This window comes from Hyperolius riggenbachi, chromosome 12, assembly GCF_040937935.1.
Source record: "Hyperolius riggenbachi isolate aHypRig1 chromosome 12, aHypRig1.pri, whole genome shotgun sequence".
In the NCBI taxonomy this organism is placed as follows: domain Eukaryota; kingdom Metazoa; phylum Chordata; class Amphibia; order Anura; family Hyperoliidae; genus Hyperolius; species Hyperolius riggenbachi.
In genome coordinates, this window is record NC_090657.1 from 215598185 (window position 1) to 215615178 (window position 16994).

Below are 16994 nucleotides of genomic sequence, written 5' to 3' on the forward strand. Positions count from 1 at the left end.
CCGGACCCTCTTCAGCTAGTATATACTGTATGCCCCCCCCCCCCCCCCGACCCTCTTCAGCTAGTATATACTGCATGACCCCCCCCCCCCCCCGGACCCTTTTCAGCTAGTATATACTGTATGAGCCCCTGGGCCCTCTTCATCTAGTATATACTGTATGAGCCCCCCGGACCCTCTTCAGCTAGTATATACTGTATGAGCCCCCTGCACCCTCTTCAGCTAGTATATACTGTATGACCCCCCGGACCCTCTTCAGCTAGTATATACTGTATGACCCCCCGGACCCTCTTCAGCCAGTATATACTGTATGACCCCCCGGACCCTCTTCAGCTAGTATATACTGTATGACCTCCCCGGACCCTCTTCAGCTAGTATATACTGTATGACCCCGCCGGACTCTCTTCAGCTAGTATATATAGTACAGATCCTCTTCAGCTAGCATATACTGTATGATCCCCTGGACCCTCTTCAGCTAGTATATACTGTATGATCCCCTGGACCCTCTTCAGCTAGTATATACTGTATGACCCCCAGGACCCTCTTCAGCTAGTATATACTGTATGACCCCCCGGACCCTCTTCAGCTAGTATATACTGTATGACCCCCCGGACCCTCTTCAGCTAGTATATACTGTATGACCTCCCCGGACCCTCTTCAGCTAGTATATACTGTATGACCCCGCCGGACTCTCTTCAGCTAGTATATATAGTACAGATCCTCTTCAGCTAGTATATACTGTATGATCCCCTGAACCCTCTTCAGCTAGTATATACTGTATGACCCCCAGGACCCTCTTCAGCTAGTATATACTGTATGATCCCCTGGACCCTCTTCAGCTAGTATATACTGTATGACCCCCAGGACCCTCTTCAGCTAGTATATACTGTATGACCCCCCGGACCCTCTTCACCTGGAATACATTGTCAGAGCTCTTCACACAGAGTAACACACTAAATTATTTTCACATCTGCGTTTTTATTATTTAATTTTGGCGCTTTATCATAGCAAAGCGTTGGCGACAGACAAACTTGTGGCGCACATTACAGCAGTATAAAAGTCTGTTATTTTATTTGCAGTCAGGAGCTTAGCAACAACACAAAAACCCACGTCCCGCAGTGCTTATTTTATACAAAAATAAATATTATCCTATATAAATATATTACGCATCCTTTAGCCTGCATCTGGTTCACTTGATACAGTTCATACACTTTAACCCCTCAATAATCCGCTAAATATTAGCTTTTTATGAAACATTTGACTTCTGTCCTCAGAGCCGGAATGTTCTCAGGAAAGGTTACACAGCGATTGTCCGCTTTGAACAGAAGAAGCAGCTTAATAGAATAAGTCTTTTTAAATATATAAAACCGGAAACTTAGTCTAAGACATCCGGGGTCGTTTCCGTAGTGTGAACACTCTCCCCGAGTCGGTGGCTTTAGCCTTCTTTAGACAGTTGGGCTTCCCCACCTCCTTTGAGTTAGCCCGTCTCAGTTCCCTCCTTTCAGCATGGATTTGCATCTCTTGGTCGACTGTCAGGCTAGCTGTGGCCGGTTGAGGTGCCCCAGCCTGGCACTCCGACGTGTCCTCTTTGGTGAATTGAAGAGCCGGCCCTGGACTGTACGTGGCCAGCTGGCAGAGAGCCACGGCAGCAGACTGTTTTTGTTCATCACAAGTCTCCATCAGTGACTTGACATCCAGGGCCCGGGCTGTGTCCTGGCAGGGTTTGTCCTCATAACTGGATACAGGCCGGTGTGTTGGAGTCTGTGAATGGTCACGGTTAGGGCTGGTGAGCTCTCTCTTGCTAAAGTCTTTGACAGAAAGATTTAAGGGCATGTCCTGCACCTCCATGATGCCAGCAGTTTCGGTAACACCCCCCATCTCCGCCTCTGGCTTCTTGGACAGGTTGAGAGGAACGCTGACAGAGTCCTCCTCACCTTCAGAGGTTGTCTCGTGGTCAGCCGTGTAGCTGCTCGCACTGGACATGGTGCTGGAATGGAAAAGAGAATTTCGAGTTAATTATATTCATATTTTTGCACAAAAGTCACCTTTTAAAGAAAAATTCCACAAAGTGTTAACAATATCCCCCAAGTTATACCAAATCATTTTCAAGCATATTTGTTCTCACTTGGGATTCACTCTGAAAGACTGCATTCTATCCCTGACTTTACAGAAGATGTTTCTACCTCTTTGGTGGTGTAACAAAAATAAGCTGGCTTCCTAGGCAGAGCTTGTTGTTCCTCAAGGTGACTATTCTCTATGGCCTCAATTCACGGAGCATTATCAAACGTTTATCAAACACTTTATCAAACGTTTGATAATTTACCTCATGGGTAAAATCTCATTTTGAATTCACTAAGGTGTTATATATTTGTTGAACGTTTTATCGGTAAAACATTCGATAAATATATAACACCTTAGTGAATTTAAAATGGGATTTTACCCATGAGGTAAATTATCAAACGTTTGATAAAGTGTTTGATAAACGTTTGATAATGCTCCGTGAATTGAGGCCTTTGGATCTGTAATTCAAGATTTTTTTTTTCTCTAATTATTTCTCAGACATTTTCAGGTTGTAGGCTGAATTCTGACAGAGCCTGAAAGCTGTTTAGAAGTTTTGCTGTAGGAGGACAAAACAATATTAATTATAATTTTATCATCCCATGACAATGATGCTTCTTGGAATTCGGCATCCCAATGCCTTTTTGCTGGAGAATCACAGCAGCAATTCCCAGAGAATAATCATCTCAAAATCATTGCACTTCTGTTTGTACACCAGGCTGCCTGTTCCGCCTGTAATCTAAAAATAGAAGTACACTGTGCGATGAAAGGAAACTTGTGGTGTTTGCTATATGGAGGCTGACATCTTTTTGAAGATTTGGGGAAGAGAATGGGGGGGGGTGGGGTGGTAGGTATTGTAACAGGAATAATGATGGCGGCTTCCATATGCCTCTCACTACAAGTGTCACTTATAGCCTGTGGTTGGTGATAGATTTTATTTAGACTAATGACTCCCCAGACCTCCATCCACTCAAGTGTAGTTTAACCCTCACATTCTTGCAGTGACACTTATTCTACTCTTTGCATTGCATTGACTGAAAGGCTCTCATTTTTAGCCTAGAAGAAGCCCCAATCCAACATACCCCTTCCTCTTATGTCGCCCCTTTCTATTGGCCCCTATGGAGGAAGAATTAAGGAGTAGCTCACCCATGCCCCCCCCCCCCCCCCTCGTGATGCCAGCTTGGAATGGTTAGCAGCTTGGCTACACTTCATCTCTGAATAGGCAGTGCAGCTTGCGTAAGGTCTTCTTACACAGCTGGCTACCAGTTGACTGTTTAGCCATTGTTTAGCCATTGCTACACGCTTTTCTGCTACCAAACAGAAAAGTGTTTGGCAATGGTTCCCACCGTTTTGTCGTCGCATCGTGTTTTGAGCCCCTAGGGGGACATGAAACCATAAACGACGCTAGAAGCTACACACAGCGTCTTGGATAACTTTATCAACTGTGGTTTGAATGCTTATAATGAACAGCAAACGCATTGAGATGAGCACCACCATTCATCTCAATGCAGGATGTGGTGGATCCCGGTGGTAAACGTCGTGCACAGCTGCTGGCAGTTGCCTATCTGAACCGACCCTGAAGGAGGCCAACGATTTTTAAACCGTTCCACTAAACTTGCATGACTACACGGAATATATTGCCACTTTATAAATCAATAATGATAGCGGAAAGAGCAAAAAGGCCTCGATTATAATTTTTTTTGAATAACTATTATCCACTTTTCCCAACAAAACATTTTTTCCAGCCTTGAGTGTAACAGAACATCTTGTAGACATATGTGATGTGTAACGGAAGTGCACTTACCATGGAGAGTTTTCTCTGGTTAGCGATGCTTGGGAGTCCACGCTGCCTTTCACTTGCTTAAACGCTGTTGAGCTTTCTTCAGAAGAATCGCTTTTTCCTGTTATTGAGGTGGATTTGCTTGAAAGATCAAAGATGCCCTCAAACACGTGACTGTTCTGAGTGAAGTTGGTTGGACTTGGTCTCCCAGGAGACCCAGTGGCGGCACTGCCAGCCCGTGGACTCATTTTTAGATTTTCGTCTTCATTTTTCGGGTCAGTGCTCTTACTTTGGCTCAGCATTGTTTCATTTTGACTGTCTGTTTTTTTCGGACTCGAGTCCGCAGGGTAAAAACGTGGTGGGTTTGAGCTGAGGTAAGCAAAACCTTGGGTGTTTGATGTGTGAGGGACGGGTTCCTTGGACAAGCTTGGCACATGTGGCAGCTTCAGAGCGTAAGGTAGAAAAGAGTGTTCTGAAGGTCTGTAATACCCATAAGTAATTGGAGGGTTAGGGTGGAGCTGGGGCATGTACCTGTAATCAAAAGGCGAGTTCATTGGTTTTGGTAAAGAGAGCCCTGATGTTTGGATGGGTTGGGGACGGAAGAGTCTTTGTTCTGGTGTTTGGTACACTGAAAGCATTGAGTTCTCACAGTCTGCAGGGTTCCCTGTAAACATATATGGCGGGTACAAATGTTGCATGGGGGGCTCGGAATAAAACTGAGCTGTATAATCTGGTATAATTGGACGAATGTAACGGGGCATTGTTGGCTTTTGGGAAATCTCTGGTGGAACCACTCCTGACTTCCATGGGGTGGTGATACTCTGAAAAGCAGATCTTGTAGAATGTATCCCCTTTATGGGATCTACAGATGTAGATAGTTCCAGCATGTGGCTATTTTCATTTGGTTTGAGATATCTGTGCTCTCCAACCGGGATAAATGCTGAAGGTCTTAAAACCCCATCGGTGACTGGTGGCTTATTGATGGGACTGTGTCCTGTTGGTGAAGGTAGGGAACCTTCTCTGTGTGTCAAAGGCTTTTCAATCGGAGATGCCACCTCTTTGTTTTTACAGTCTACATTCTCTTTCAGCTCCTCTCTAGTTATTTCATGTTGAGCATTTGAATCCAAAACCACAAGTCCATTGGTGACCATGGGATTAGGTTTGGCGTACCCGTCACCATTGCTTTGTTTGACCTCCAGTGAGTTTTTCGGACTCTTCACAGCCCGATCTTGTTCTGTCACTAGAGTGATGGAATTTTTGCAGAGTCCATATTTCATGTGGTTGAAGAGGTGAGACTTTTCGTTACAGGTGAATGGACACTGGAAACACTTGTATTTGAATGGTTTGCCTGGTGGTCTTGGAATGTAATGAGGTTTCTTGGGTTTCCTCTCCTTCATTAGAGCCATTTCTTTTGGTAGGACAGGTGAACGCCTCTAGCTGCTTGGTGCCCTCAGGTGGGGTTTTTATCGGCTCTGGAGTTATTCCAGTTTTACTTGTTTCTTTAGTCACCTGCTTCTTTAGAGACCACCGTGGCTTCAAGGAGAGACCGAGTCGTGTAAAATCTGCAAATGAAAGAAGGGAATAATTCTGTCAGCTGCTGCATCATTATCCTTTCATACACAGTCACATAAGTATCATGGTATAGATCACACCCATGGCTCTGATCCCCGGGGAAACTTGCTGTATACACACAGATCTCTGGAACAGCTCCCAGCTATCTCGCTGTGACTTTCCTCATCAGCATTCCAGCGCAGCTCATTGTATGCTTAAGCAAGACTTGGAAAACTGGATCTGCGAGATCAAATACCTCTCCTAACATCATAACCATGGGACCAGCATGACTGGCAGCTCAAAGAGCGTCTGAAGCAACTGCTCAACCTGCTGGGGACAACACAATGAGTACGATGTACCACGATCAGAGAATGGAGGAGCACATAAGCTATCCAACAAACCTGACCTGGAATTGTACTCAGAATAATTTCCTGCTATTTAGTGGCGCTTGTTTTGCAAGCCGTAATGAGGCTAGATTGCAAATTGAGTGAGGGCTCAGACACACTGTAAGCGCTTTTCTGAGCGCTTTTTGGCCATCAGAGCTTTCTGAGCGCTTTTTAAAAAACGCTCCCATTGACTTATATTTAAATTGTGCGATTTTACAGCGATCGTGATTTTAATGTAAGTCAATGGGGAGCGTTTTTAAAAAAAAGCTCTCAGAAAGCTCTGATAGCCAAAAAGCGCTCAGAAAAGCGCTCACAGTGTGTCTGAGCCCTAAGTTGGAGTTTGTGCATTTACAATTACATTCACCTGTGTGCTAGACAGGAACCGGAAGTGATGAAAGAACTGCATAAGAGGGACATAGACAAAAGTACTGTAATATCCTCTCAAAGGGAAACTGAGGTGACAGAGACATAGAGGTTGCCATATTTATTTCCATTTAAACAATGCACGCTGCCCGGCTGTCCTGCTGATCCGCTGCCTCTAATACTTTTAGCCATAGAACAAGCATGCGGATCAGGTGTTTCTGACTAAAGTCAGAGTGGATTAGCCACATGCTTGTTTCGGGTGTGTGAATCAAACGCTACTGCAGCCAAAGAGATCAGCAGGACAGCCAGGCAACTGGTACTGTTTAAATAGGAATACATATAGGAACCTCCATATCAGGTTCCTTTTAAGCCTTAAAACAAGAAATCAGCATTTCTAGTACAGGGTAACAAACATGGCTTCATAGGTCTTCCTTTCACTTCATTTTCACAAACTTCGGTTCATGACCTCCTATCTCTCCCTTTATTTTATTTGCAGTCGGTAGTATACCACAGCTATTTTGGGTGCACCACTGGCCAGTAGGGAATAAATGCACGAGTTCAAAAGTTCCATGCAGTGCTGTGTATGTTCTGCTGTACCTGAAATAAAAGTAGCCAGCAGGGGGCAGTGCATGGACTGCAGAATCAGATGGTGAGTGAAGTGGAATGCTTTTGCTGGGTAGAGCTGAGAGAAAACTAACTGAACGGAAATCACCTGCAAGACTGAAGAATTCTGGTCATGCTATTGGCACAGATGGAGATATCAGGAGGATATTACGGATGCTGCAGTCTCTGCTGTCTGTGTGCTGGCTGGGCATTGTGTGAGCATGCGCCCTCGTCACATGAGCATGCGCCCTCGTCACATGAGCATGCGCCCTCGTCACATGAGCATGCTCCCTAAAGAAAACATTCTCTGTGTCACAAGCAGTCATTCTATGAAAATGCTGCACTGAAAGCGACAGTTTCTGACACAATCCATGAAGACCGGAATGGAAGCCCTACTTGCAGGCATATCTCTGTGCTATCGCTGTCTGTGCCATTGTTGGACAGTTCCCCCTTCACTTTGTGGTTTCACAAGAATTCCTCCAAGTGGGAGACACAAATAGAAACCTTTCCTATCCAAAACTGTACAAATTTGGAGTTGCACTATAAATCTCACACCTGCAGTGCAAGAACTACAAGTCCCATCATGCTTTGCCATTGCATGCTGGGAGTTGTACTGAATTGTGCCAGGATGCCTTTGTCTGCTTAATCTTCCGACCTGCCATTTCCATCATACGTTTACAGGTAGCTGGGGCGATGGTGATTTATTTTTTCATTATTTTATCTCTCCTTCCAGTTTCCTTGGCCTGTAGCGGCATGTTTCTTTATTTCCAGCGATACTCGAGGCGTGAGAAAGTGGAGGAGTTCAGTTCTCATGTCTGTGTTACGGCAGGGATTTAATAGAACAGAGACAGCCAGATAAAAAGTGATTTCATCACTCGCTTGAAGCAGCATGATTTTAACAACGATTGCTACAAAACCTCTGACAGATCACTCTGGAAAACACACAAACTAATTGCTGGGCAGCCGCAGGGCACTGATTTCCCAAAGAAACGTCTTTATTTCATTCAAGTGGTTAACTGCTATTAGCTTGACGTGAAGGCTGATTAATTCTCAGTGTTATAAACACGATGTCTGGTGCTGAGCTGCTGGGTGCAGGTAGTATGGGGTAGAGGTTAGGTTGTGCTGGGTGCAAGTAGTATGGAATAGAGGTTAGGTTGTATTGGGTGCAAGTAGTATGGGATAGAGGTTAGGCTGTATTGGGTGCAAGTAGTATGGGATAGAGGTTAGGTTGTGCTGGGTGCAGGTAGCATGGGATAGAGGTTAGGTTGTGCTGGGTGCAGGTAGTATGGGATAGAGATTAGGTTGTGCTGGGTGCAGGTAGTATGGGACAGAGGTTAGGTTGTGCTGGGTGCAGGTAGTATGGGATAGAGGTTAGGTTGTGCTGGGTGCAGGTAGTATGGGATAGAGGTTAGGTTGTGCTGGGTGCAGGTAGTATGGGATAGAGGTTAGGTTGTATTGGGTGCAAGTAATATGGGATAGAGGTTAGGTTGTGCTGGGTGCAGGTAGCATGGGATAGAGGTTAGGTTGTGCTGGGTGCAGGTAGCATGGGATAGAGGTTAGGTTGTGCTGGGTGCAGGTAGTATGGGATACAGATTAGGTTGTGCTGGGTGCAGGTAGTATGGGATAGAGGTTAGGTTGTGCTGGGTGCAGGTAGTATGGGATAGAGGTTAGGTTGTGCTGGGTGCAGGTAGTATGGGATAGAGGTTAGGTTGTGCTGGGTGCAGGTAGTATGGGATAGAGGTTAGGTTGTGCTGGGTGCAGGTAGTATGGGATAGAGGTTAGGTTGTGCTGGGTGCAGGTAGTATGGGATAGAGGTTAGGTTGTGCTGGTAGTATGGGATAGAGGTTAGGTTGTGCTGAGTGCAGGTAGTATGGGATAGAGGTTAGGTTGTGCTGGGTGCAGGTAGTATGGGATACAGATTAGGTTGTGCTGGGTGCAGGTAGTATAGGACAGAGGTTAGGTTGTGCTGGGTGCAGGTAGTATGGGATAGAGGTTAGGTTGTGCTGGGTGCAGGTAGTATGGGATAGAGGTTAGGTTGTGCTGGGTGCAGGTAGTATGGGATAGAGGTTAGGTTGTGCTGGGTGCAGGTAGTATGGGATAGAGGTTAGGTTGTGCTGGTAGTATGGGATCGAGGTTAGGTTGTGCTGAGTGCAGGTAGTATGGGATAGAGGTTAGGTTGTGCTGAGTGCAGGTAGTATGGGATAGAGGTTAGGTTGTGCTGGGTGCAGGTAGTATGGGATAGAGGTTAGGTTGTGCTGAGTGCAGGTAGTATGGGATAGAGGTTAGGTTGTGCTGGGTGCAGGTAGTATGGGATACAGATTAGGTTGTGCTGGGTGCAGGTAGTATAGGACAGAGGTTAGGTTGTGCTGGGTGCAGGTAGTATGGGATAGAGGTTAGGTTGTGCTGGGTGCAGGTAGTATGGGATAGAGGTTAGGTTGTGCTGGGTGCAGGTAGTATGGGATAGAGGTTAGGTTGTGCTGGGTGCAGGTAGTATGGGATAGAGGTTAGGTTGTGCTGGTAGCATGGGATAGAGGTTAGGTTGTGCTGAGTGCAGGTAGTATGGGATAGAGGTTAGGTTGTGCTGAGTGCAGGTAGTATGGGATAGAGGTTAGGTTGTACTGAGTGCAGGTAGTATGGGATAGAGGTTAGGTTGTGCTGGTAGTATGGGATAGGTCCTATATCCTACTGCAAGGTTAGATTGTGCTGAGTGTATATTTCTATTCTAGTGAGAAAATTGCAATTTGAAAAGACACTTGAATTGAGAGGGATATGGAGGCTGACATATTGATTTCCTTTTAAACAATATCAGTTGCGTGACAGTCCTGCTGATCTCTTTGGCTGCAGTAGTATCTGGGTCACACACCTGAAACAAACTTGCAGCTTGCAACAACTAGATCAAGTCAGACTTCAGTCAGATGCATTTTATCTGCATGCTTGGTATTGTTTAAATGGAAATGAGTATGGCAGCCTCCATATCCCATCTCCCTTCAGGTGTCCTTTAAGGATACATTTTACCCTTTTAACACACAAGTTGCTACGGAGTATTTCTGCATCCAAAAAGGACAATGTTGGGACCAGCAATTATTTCAGTTTTGACTCTGCAAAGAGTTTTGCTCAGCTATAAGATGCAGGCAATGATATCATAAAGCAGCAGAGTTGTAATGTGCAGGGTTGCTCACACGAGTGAATACCCATGACTCAAATGAGGCTTAATTGGCGCAGGTGTGCTGCGGGAATACAAGGGGTTGTTTACCCATAATTCCACTGTCCGCCCTGCATTCCAAACAGCTTGCACGCGTCCTATTTTTCGCGTTGCAAGCTTCACACCAGCGCATTTCCTCCTTCAAGCGGGAAGGAGGAAATGCGCCGGTGTGAGGCTTGCAACGCGACCAATAGAACGCGTGCAAGCTGTTTGGAGCGCAGGGCGGACAGTGGAATTATGGGTAAATAACCCCTTGTATCCCCGACGCACACCTGCACCAATTAAGCCTCATTGGAATCACGGGTAATCACTCGTGAGAGCAACCCTGGTAATGTACAGCCATAATAGAGAATGACCCCAATGATTTGCTGACTCGATACACAGAAAGAGCAGCTCTTGAGAATAGTTTGGCTTCTTTGCCACAAGGGGGGAATGGACAGGCTTATGCAATACAATGAACCATAGCAAGTGTTTGTGGAGCTGCACTGGAACGTACTATGACTATTAATTCATTATATGTAAGTATGAATTTCACACATCTTACCACCTTCATATAGTATAAGGGCCAACAGATATTTATTACTAAAACAGATTGTATCGGTAAGCTCTCAAGATACTAAAGCCTGGTACACACCTTCAACTTTGACCGATTTTACTATCTCCATGTATTATGAAAGCTTATCTACATAATCTGCTCACAGTATTCAAAATCAGTTGGCCCTCATACTACATGGAGTTGGTATAATTGGCCAATCAAAATTGGATCTTATGGTGGCCACTAATGATCCAATCTCTTTCATCCAATCTTACCATTTCTATGTAATATAAGGGACTCCCTAAATTATCCATTCAATATAGTCACTCAATTTAACCTTATGCCTGGTACACACAATGCAATTTTTCATCAGATTGACAACCAAATCGATTATTTCCAACACGTCCAATATGATTTCTGATCGTTTTTCTAAATGATTTTGAATAGAAGTGATCAGAAAAACGATGAAAAATCAGATCGAACCCGTTGGAAATAATCGATTTGACTGTCAGTCTGACGGAACATTACATCGTTTATCAGGTATTCTGCTACATAGATTGGGATGAAAATGATAAATTGGATGAAAATGATTGGCTCATTAGTGGCCAGCTAGTGCTGTAGCTGAGAACATGTCCTACAAGTGTGGGACCGCAGGTGGCTGGACATGTAAGGGCTTGTAGTCCCAAACTGGCCCCTTGTCCCCAGGTCTCCCACCTGCTACAGAATGCCTCCTAATGGGCCTGTAATGACAATACACACCGCACTGAGCGGCTGAGCTGCCTCACAATAGGCTGCAGTGAATGGAGCTCTGTGTGTGATTAGCAGGCTGATGTCCTCCTGCAGAGCAGACATGCTAGGGTCAGTTTCTGCCTGTTGCTGGCTGCCCTCTGCCTGAAAGTGCCAGCCCTAATTACTCCCCTTTGATGGTTACAGTTGTCAAAACAAACAGAAACCAAACTTTCTTCAGGCTGTGTTGTCACCAGCAGGTTGTGTTTAGCATTTCCATGCTGTGGGGACACCAAGCCATCCACCTGCAATCTCATCCTATTGTTCCTGCATCAGCTGCCGGTTTCTGTTCCTTTCCTTTCAGTTTCTGCCTGACACTTCACACACTGGGACTTATCTAGTGCTTTTCTCTCCTGTACTGGGTCGCTATATTTGGGGAAAACCTTATGCCTGCTACACACCATGCAATTTCCAGTCAGATTGCGGTCAAATCAATATTTTCCGATCGTTTTTTGATTGATTTTTGTACAGAAGTGATCTGATAATCTTTCAGAAAATCAATCAGAAATTAAATTGGACCTAATGGAAATTATCGATTTCCACCTGAAATCTGTTGGGAAATTGCATGGTGTGTACCAGGCATTACACTTCCCAGCTTTCCTTCCTAAACGATTGAAGGGTTGTAATTTCCATGAAAGCAGCCATATTCTAGAAGCTATTGGTGGGTTACCTGCTTCTGAGATGGTTCGCTAGTCCCCTGCAGTGGAATCCTTTGTGAAGAGCGATCGGGGTGTTTCTGGACTTAAGTGAAGTTTGGTATTGGTGCCACCCTGCCTACCTCCACCTACGAGTCTAGCAGGCTGCTAAAGCTAATTGTTGGCGACAACTCATTAAGAGGTGCAGCTGGTAGAATACTTTTTAAGGGCACAATCTAATTAAAGCCTTGTGATGTGGCATGGATTGCGTAATCGGCAGATACCATTGTGTCACCAACCGGTCTGCTTGTGTCGCAAGAACAAAGCATCTCGGTCTCTCGGTAGTTATGCCCGTCACAGGAAGAGACCTTACCGTATCCCGGTCTGTGCATTACCATCGGGTGGAACTACGAGGATTCATCAGATTACGGTTTTTACCTAAAGCCTCTTCTACACTATAGGCTGAAAAAGTGATCTATTTTAACTTTCCATCGCCGTGCATTGTGAAAAGGCTTTCAATTAAAATGTGTATAGTGTGAACTGAGCCATAGGAAAATATGGACATTACTTTTTAACCTAAACAATAAATCTTTAGAAAAAGGCTTTAGGCTATTTTAGACAGTTTTTATCTTGCCCTGTACACTTGCTAAAAAATTAGCCTTTTTTTTTTACCTGGTTCTCTTATGTCACAGTGAAGTGTAACAAAGTTTCTAACAATTTTTTTGAAAACAAATTCCGCTCATAAATGTGATTTTGTGATTAGGTTAATAACTCTAACCAGAAGACCAGCATCTCTGGGCTGTTTTACACTGCAAACCACAATGCCATTCAGATGCCATTCAATTTTCACTGGACTCTAGGAACATAAGCAGAAAACGCAGAAAAAAACGTAGCATGCAGGACTTTTTAAAAATCTCAGAAAAATCAAATTACGGGAAAACTGGTTGTAGTGTAAAAGAGCCCTAAAACAGAGAGCCAGTCGTGTCTCTACACTTATTTCAGCTTAGTAGCAGTAGAGTGTTGTACTGGGTTAGCCATCAGTAAAAGCAAGACGTTTTGAATCAGGCTGATACCATTTGTTGGCTAACTTAGAGCTACGGTAAGTAAAAAGGACTTTGTTCCTGTATATGGTGTCATCCTTATTCAAAACTTCTTACTCTAATTTCATTAATACAAAATGTATCTTCTATCAAATATCCTCTTTCAACTATTAGAACTTTTAAAATTCTAAGAAAATAAAAAGGGGAGAAAAAAATCTGCAATACCTTTACCAAAATAAAATACTAAAAATGTTATTCCGAGGAACTATGACTTTACAAGAATTCTGCATGCGCTGTACAACCTGCATTAAATATTTTAGTGAAATGTGTCCGGGCAAAGCACCTGCCGCTCTGACAGCAGCTCCATCTCCTGGGAATAAGGCTACACACCCATCCCACGAGACGCTCTAGATTATAACACAGCCAAGGAAAAATGGAGAAAAAGTTCTAAAAGAAAAAGTTTGTGCTTACCAGCTGGAGTGGTGAGCGTGCGACTGTCCCCGAGAGAGTGAGACACGTACCTGCTGCTCTGATTGCGAGGTGAGACTGATCAGTCCGGTCTCAGAGGGAGGGATTTAAACTAGAGGAGTTGAAGCCTCAGGCTGTAGAGATGCACCTGATATTATTAGCGCCCCGAGCAACTCTTCACTGTGTTTGCATACGATCTACCTGTTCTCGCACTGAGACCTGTGCACGTACCTGTTAAAATTGGCATGTCCCTCCATGTGCCCCCCCTTATTACTGCTGTGACAGGCTGGGGGCTGCATTCATACACAGCCAGTACAGCCATTCCTAATGATTGCCTCTCAATTACTATAAGCAGAACTGTCAGATTGCTCTACAGATGTAAGACCAGAGCAGAGTGTTCAGTCGTTTTGCACATAGAGCAGGTGCGCACGTCTTCTGCTGAACATGGAAAGATTGTGTTGCGCTTGTACGTTAAAATTTAAAGTCCAACTTAGGACAATTCTTGGCAGAATTGTAATATTTTCCAGTGCTGGAGATAATATAGACATTACAATAAAAATATTCTTGCTCTGAATAAAGGTCCCGATTTTGTAGCTGCAGCTTGATTGCTAATTATGTGCTGTTTATTTAGCGATTCGCGTTATGGACATTTATATTCCCCTGGGCAAGAGAAATGTATAGAAGTCCTCATTGGTTGGACCTGTGCTGTGATAGATATTAGCTACAATACTCAACATTTAACCCTTGGATTCCGTACTACCCATCATGCCTCAGGAAAGCACAAAATGGCTGCACTATGGAGAACACCTCGCCACGTCCATGATGTGCTTTCTGTTCGGTTAGTTTAGTACTTTATAGACAGACTAAAAACTACCCGATCAGATGCCAGGGTGGGGTCTATCCTGTTGCCGCTGTGGTGGTGTTTTTTTATTTTTTTTTGGCAGGACCTTTTCTGCTATTTTACAGCAGTAACTGGGTTATATGGAGAAATCCTCAGTTGTGAAATTTGCAAAGTAAACATGATTTGACTTTTTCAGTAAAACAAACACGATATTTGCCTGGCATCACCCGGCATTAGCTAATCACCTGACCTGTCATTGCCTGGCATGTTTGCGGTGGTTGTTGCAGGTACTTTCTCTCTCTCTGGTGTGTAGAATGAGCCCCCATAGAGCACATGAAAGCCACAGACACAACATGTATGTCACCCAGCACACGGACAGACATGAGAAGGGATGTGCCCTCTGTACGGCAGGATTGACGGCTGTCACACCCTGAAACTGCAGGGTGGAGACAAAGCTTAGCATTAATTGCTGGCAGGTTGTTTGCTGCGAGAGTAGTCTGAGCTTGGAGGAGCCGCTCAGTGGAGGTGGTGGAATGTGTGATATAATCGCAAGGCTAAAATGACAGGTGCAGCGATCAGCGGCGCACAACTGCCGGAAATCTCGTCCAGGAATGATTGTGGATGGATTGTACTGTGCAGACCTCGTCTCATTACACAGCAGTCATATAACGAGGGGTTTTGTTTTATTAAAAAAAAACAAAAAAACTTGCACAATGAACTAAGTTTCCTTCTTTTGTGTTCATCGCCACTTGATTGTGTATTCTTATGCCAGCAGCACAGAGTATATCAGGAGAGGAGAGTTAGAGGAAGGAGCAGAGTCCTCCAGCAGCACAGAGTATATCAGGAGAGTCAGAGGAAGGAACAGAGTCCTCCAGCAGCACAGAGTATATCAGGAGATGAGAGTTAGAGGAAGGAGCAGAGTCCTCCAGCAGCACAGAGTATATCAGGAGAGGAGAGTCAGAGGAAGGAGCAGAGTCCTCCAGCAGCACAGAGTATATCAGGAGAGGAGAGTCAGAGGAAGGAGCAGAGTCCTCCAGCAGCACAGAGTATATCAGGAGAGGAGGGTTAGAGGAAGGAGCAGAGTCCTCCAGCAGCACAGAGTATATCAAGAGAGGAGAGTTAGAGGAAGGAGCAGAGTCCTCCAGCAGCACAGAGTATATCAGGAGAGCAGGGTTCGAGGAAGGAGCAGAGTCCTCCAGCAGTACAGAGTATATCAGGAGAGGAGAGTCAGAGGAAGGAGCAGAGTCCTCCAGCAGCACAGAGTATATCAGGAGGTGAGAGTTAGAGGAAGAAGCAGAGTCCTCCAACAGCACAGAGTATATCAGGAGAGGAGAGTCAGAGGAAGGAGCAGAGTCCTCCAGCAGCACAGAATATATCAGGAGAGGAGGGTCAGAGGAAGGAGCAGAGTCCTCCAACAGCACAGAGTATATCAGGAGAGGAGAGTTAGAGGAAGGAGCAGAGTCCTCCAGCAGCACAGAGTATATCAGGAGAGGAGAGTTAGAGGAAGGAGCAGAGTCCCCCAGCAGCACAGAGTATATCAGGAGAGGAGATTTAGAGGAAGGAGCAGAGTCCCCCAGCAGCACAGAGTATATCAGGAGAGGAGAGTTAGATGGAGGAAGGAGCAGAGTCCTCCAGCAGCACTGTGTATATCAGGAGAGGGGAGTTAGATGGAGGAAGGAGCAGAGTCCTCCAGCAGCACAGAGTATATCAGGAGAGGAGCGTTACATAGAAGAAGAGGCAGAGTCCCCCAGCAGCACAGAGTATATCAGGAGAGGAGGGCTAGATAGAGAAGAGAGCAGAGTCCTCCAGCAGCACAGAGTATATCAGGAGAGGAGGGTTAGAGGAAGGAGCAGAGTCCTCCAGCAGCACAGAGTATATCAGGAGAGGAGGGTTAGAGGAAGGAGCAGAGTCCTCCAGCAGCACAGAGTATATCAGGAGAGGAGAGTCAGAGGAAGAAGCAGAGTCCTCCAGCAGCACAGAGTATATCAAGAGAGAAGGAGCAGAGTCCTCCAGCAGCACAGAGTATATCAGGAGAGCAGGGTTAGAGGAAGGAGCAGAGTCCTCCAGCAGCACAGAGTATATCAGGAGAGGAGAGTTAGATAGAGGAAGGAGCAGAGTCCTCCAGCAGCACAGAGTATATCAGGAGAGGAGAGTTAGAGGAAGGAGCAGAGTCCTCCAGCAGCACAGAGCATATCAGGAGAGCTAGAGGAAGAAGCAGAGTCCTCCAGCAGCACAGAGTATATCAGGAGAGTTAGAAAGAAGGAGCAGAATCCTCCAGCAGCACAGAGTATATCAGGAAAGTAGGGTTAGATAGAGGAAGGAGCAGGGTCCTCCAGCAGCACAGAGTATATCAGGAGAGGAGAGTTAGAGGAAGGAGCAGAGTCCTCCAGCAGCACAGAGTATATCAGGAGAGGAGGGTTAGAGGAAGGTGCAGAGTCCTCCAGCAGCACAGAGTATATCAGGAGAGGAGGGTTAGAGAAAGGAGCAGAGTCCTCCAGCAGCACAGAGTATATCAGGAGAGGAGGGTTAGAGAAAGGAGCAGAATCCTCCAGCAGCACAGAGTATATCAGGAGAGGAGAGTTAGATAGAGGAAGGAGCAGAGTCCTCCAGCAGCACAGAGTATATCAGGAGAGGAGAGTTAGAGGAAGGAGCAGAGTCCTCCAGCAGCACAGAGTATATCAGGAGAGGAGGGTTAGAGGAAGGTGCAGAGTCCTCCAGCAGCACAGAGTATATCAGGAGAGGAGGGTTA

At 45.3% G+C, this 16994-nt stretch overlaps 2 protein-coding genes across 3 annotated transcripts in view; one reads left to right on the plus strand and one right to left on the minus strand.

The window, feature by feature from the left end:
• LOC137542290 (tubulin-specific chaperone D-like) overlaps positions 1 to 16994 on the plus strand; it is a 343085-nt gene that overhangs the window by 132252 nt on the left and 193839 nt on the right. The window lies entirely within an intron of this gene.
• Positions 956 to 13491, minus strand: ZNF750 (zinc finger protein 750). Of its 2 annotated transcripts, none has more exons than XM_068264031.1 (3): positions 13408 to 13491; positions 3860 to 5397; positions 956 to 1984 (listed from the first exon to the last, which is right to left on the minus strand). In XM_068264031.1, the coding sequence occupies exons 2-3, from the start codon at positions 5239 to 5241 to the stop codon at positions 1378 to 1380; spliced, it is 1989 nt and encodes a 662-aa protein (XP_068120132.1). In that variant the 5' UTR covers positions 5242 to 5397; positions 13408 to 13491; the 3' UTR covers positions 956 to 1377. The 2 variants fall into 2 exon arrangements, with proteins under 2 accessions (XP_068120132.1, XP_068120133.1); XM_068264032.1 differs by lacking the exon at positions 13408 to 13491 and adding an exon at positions 11932 to 11995.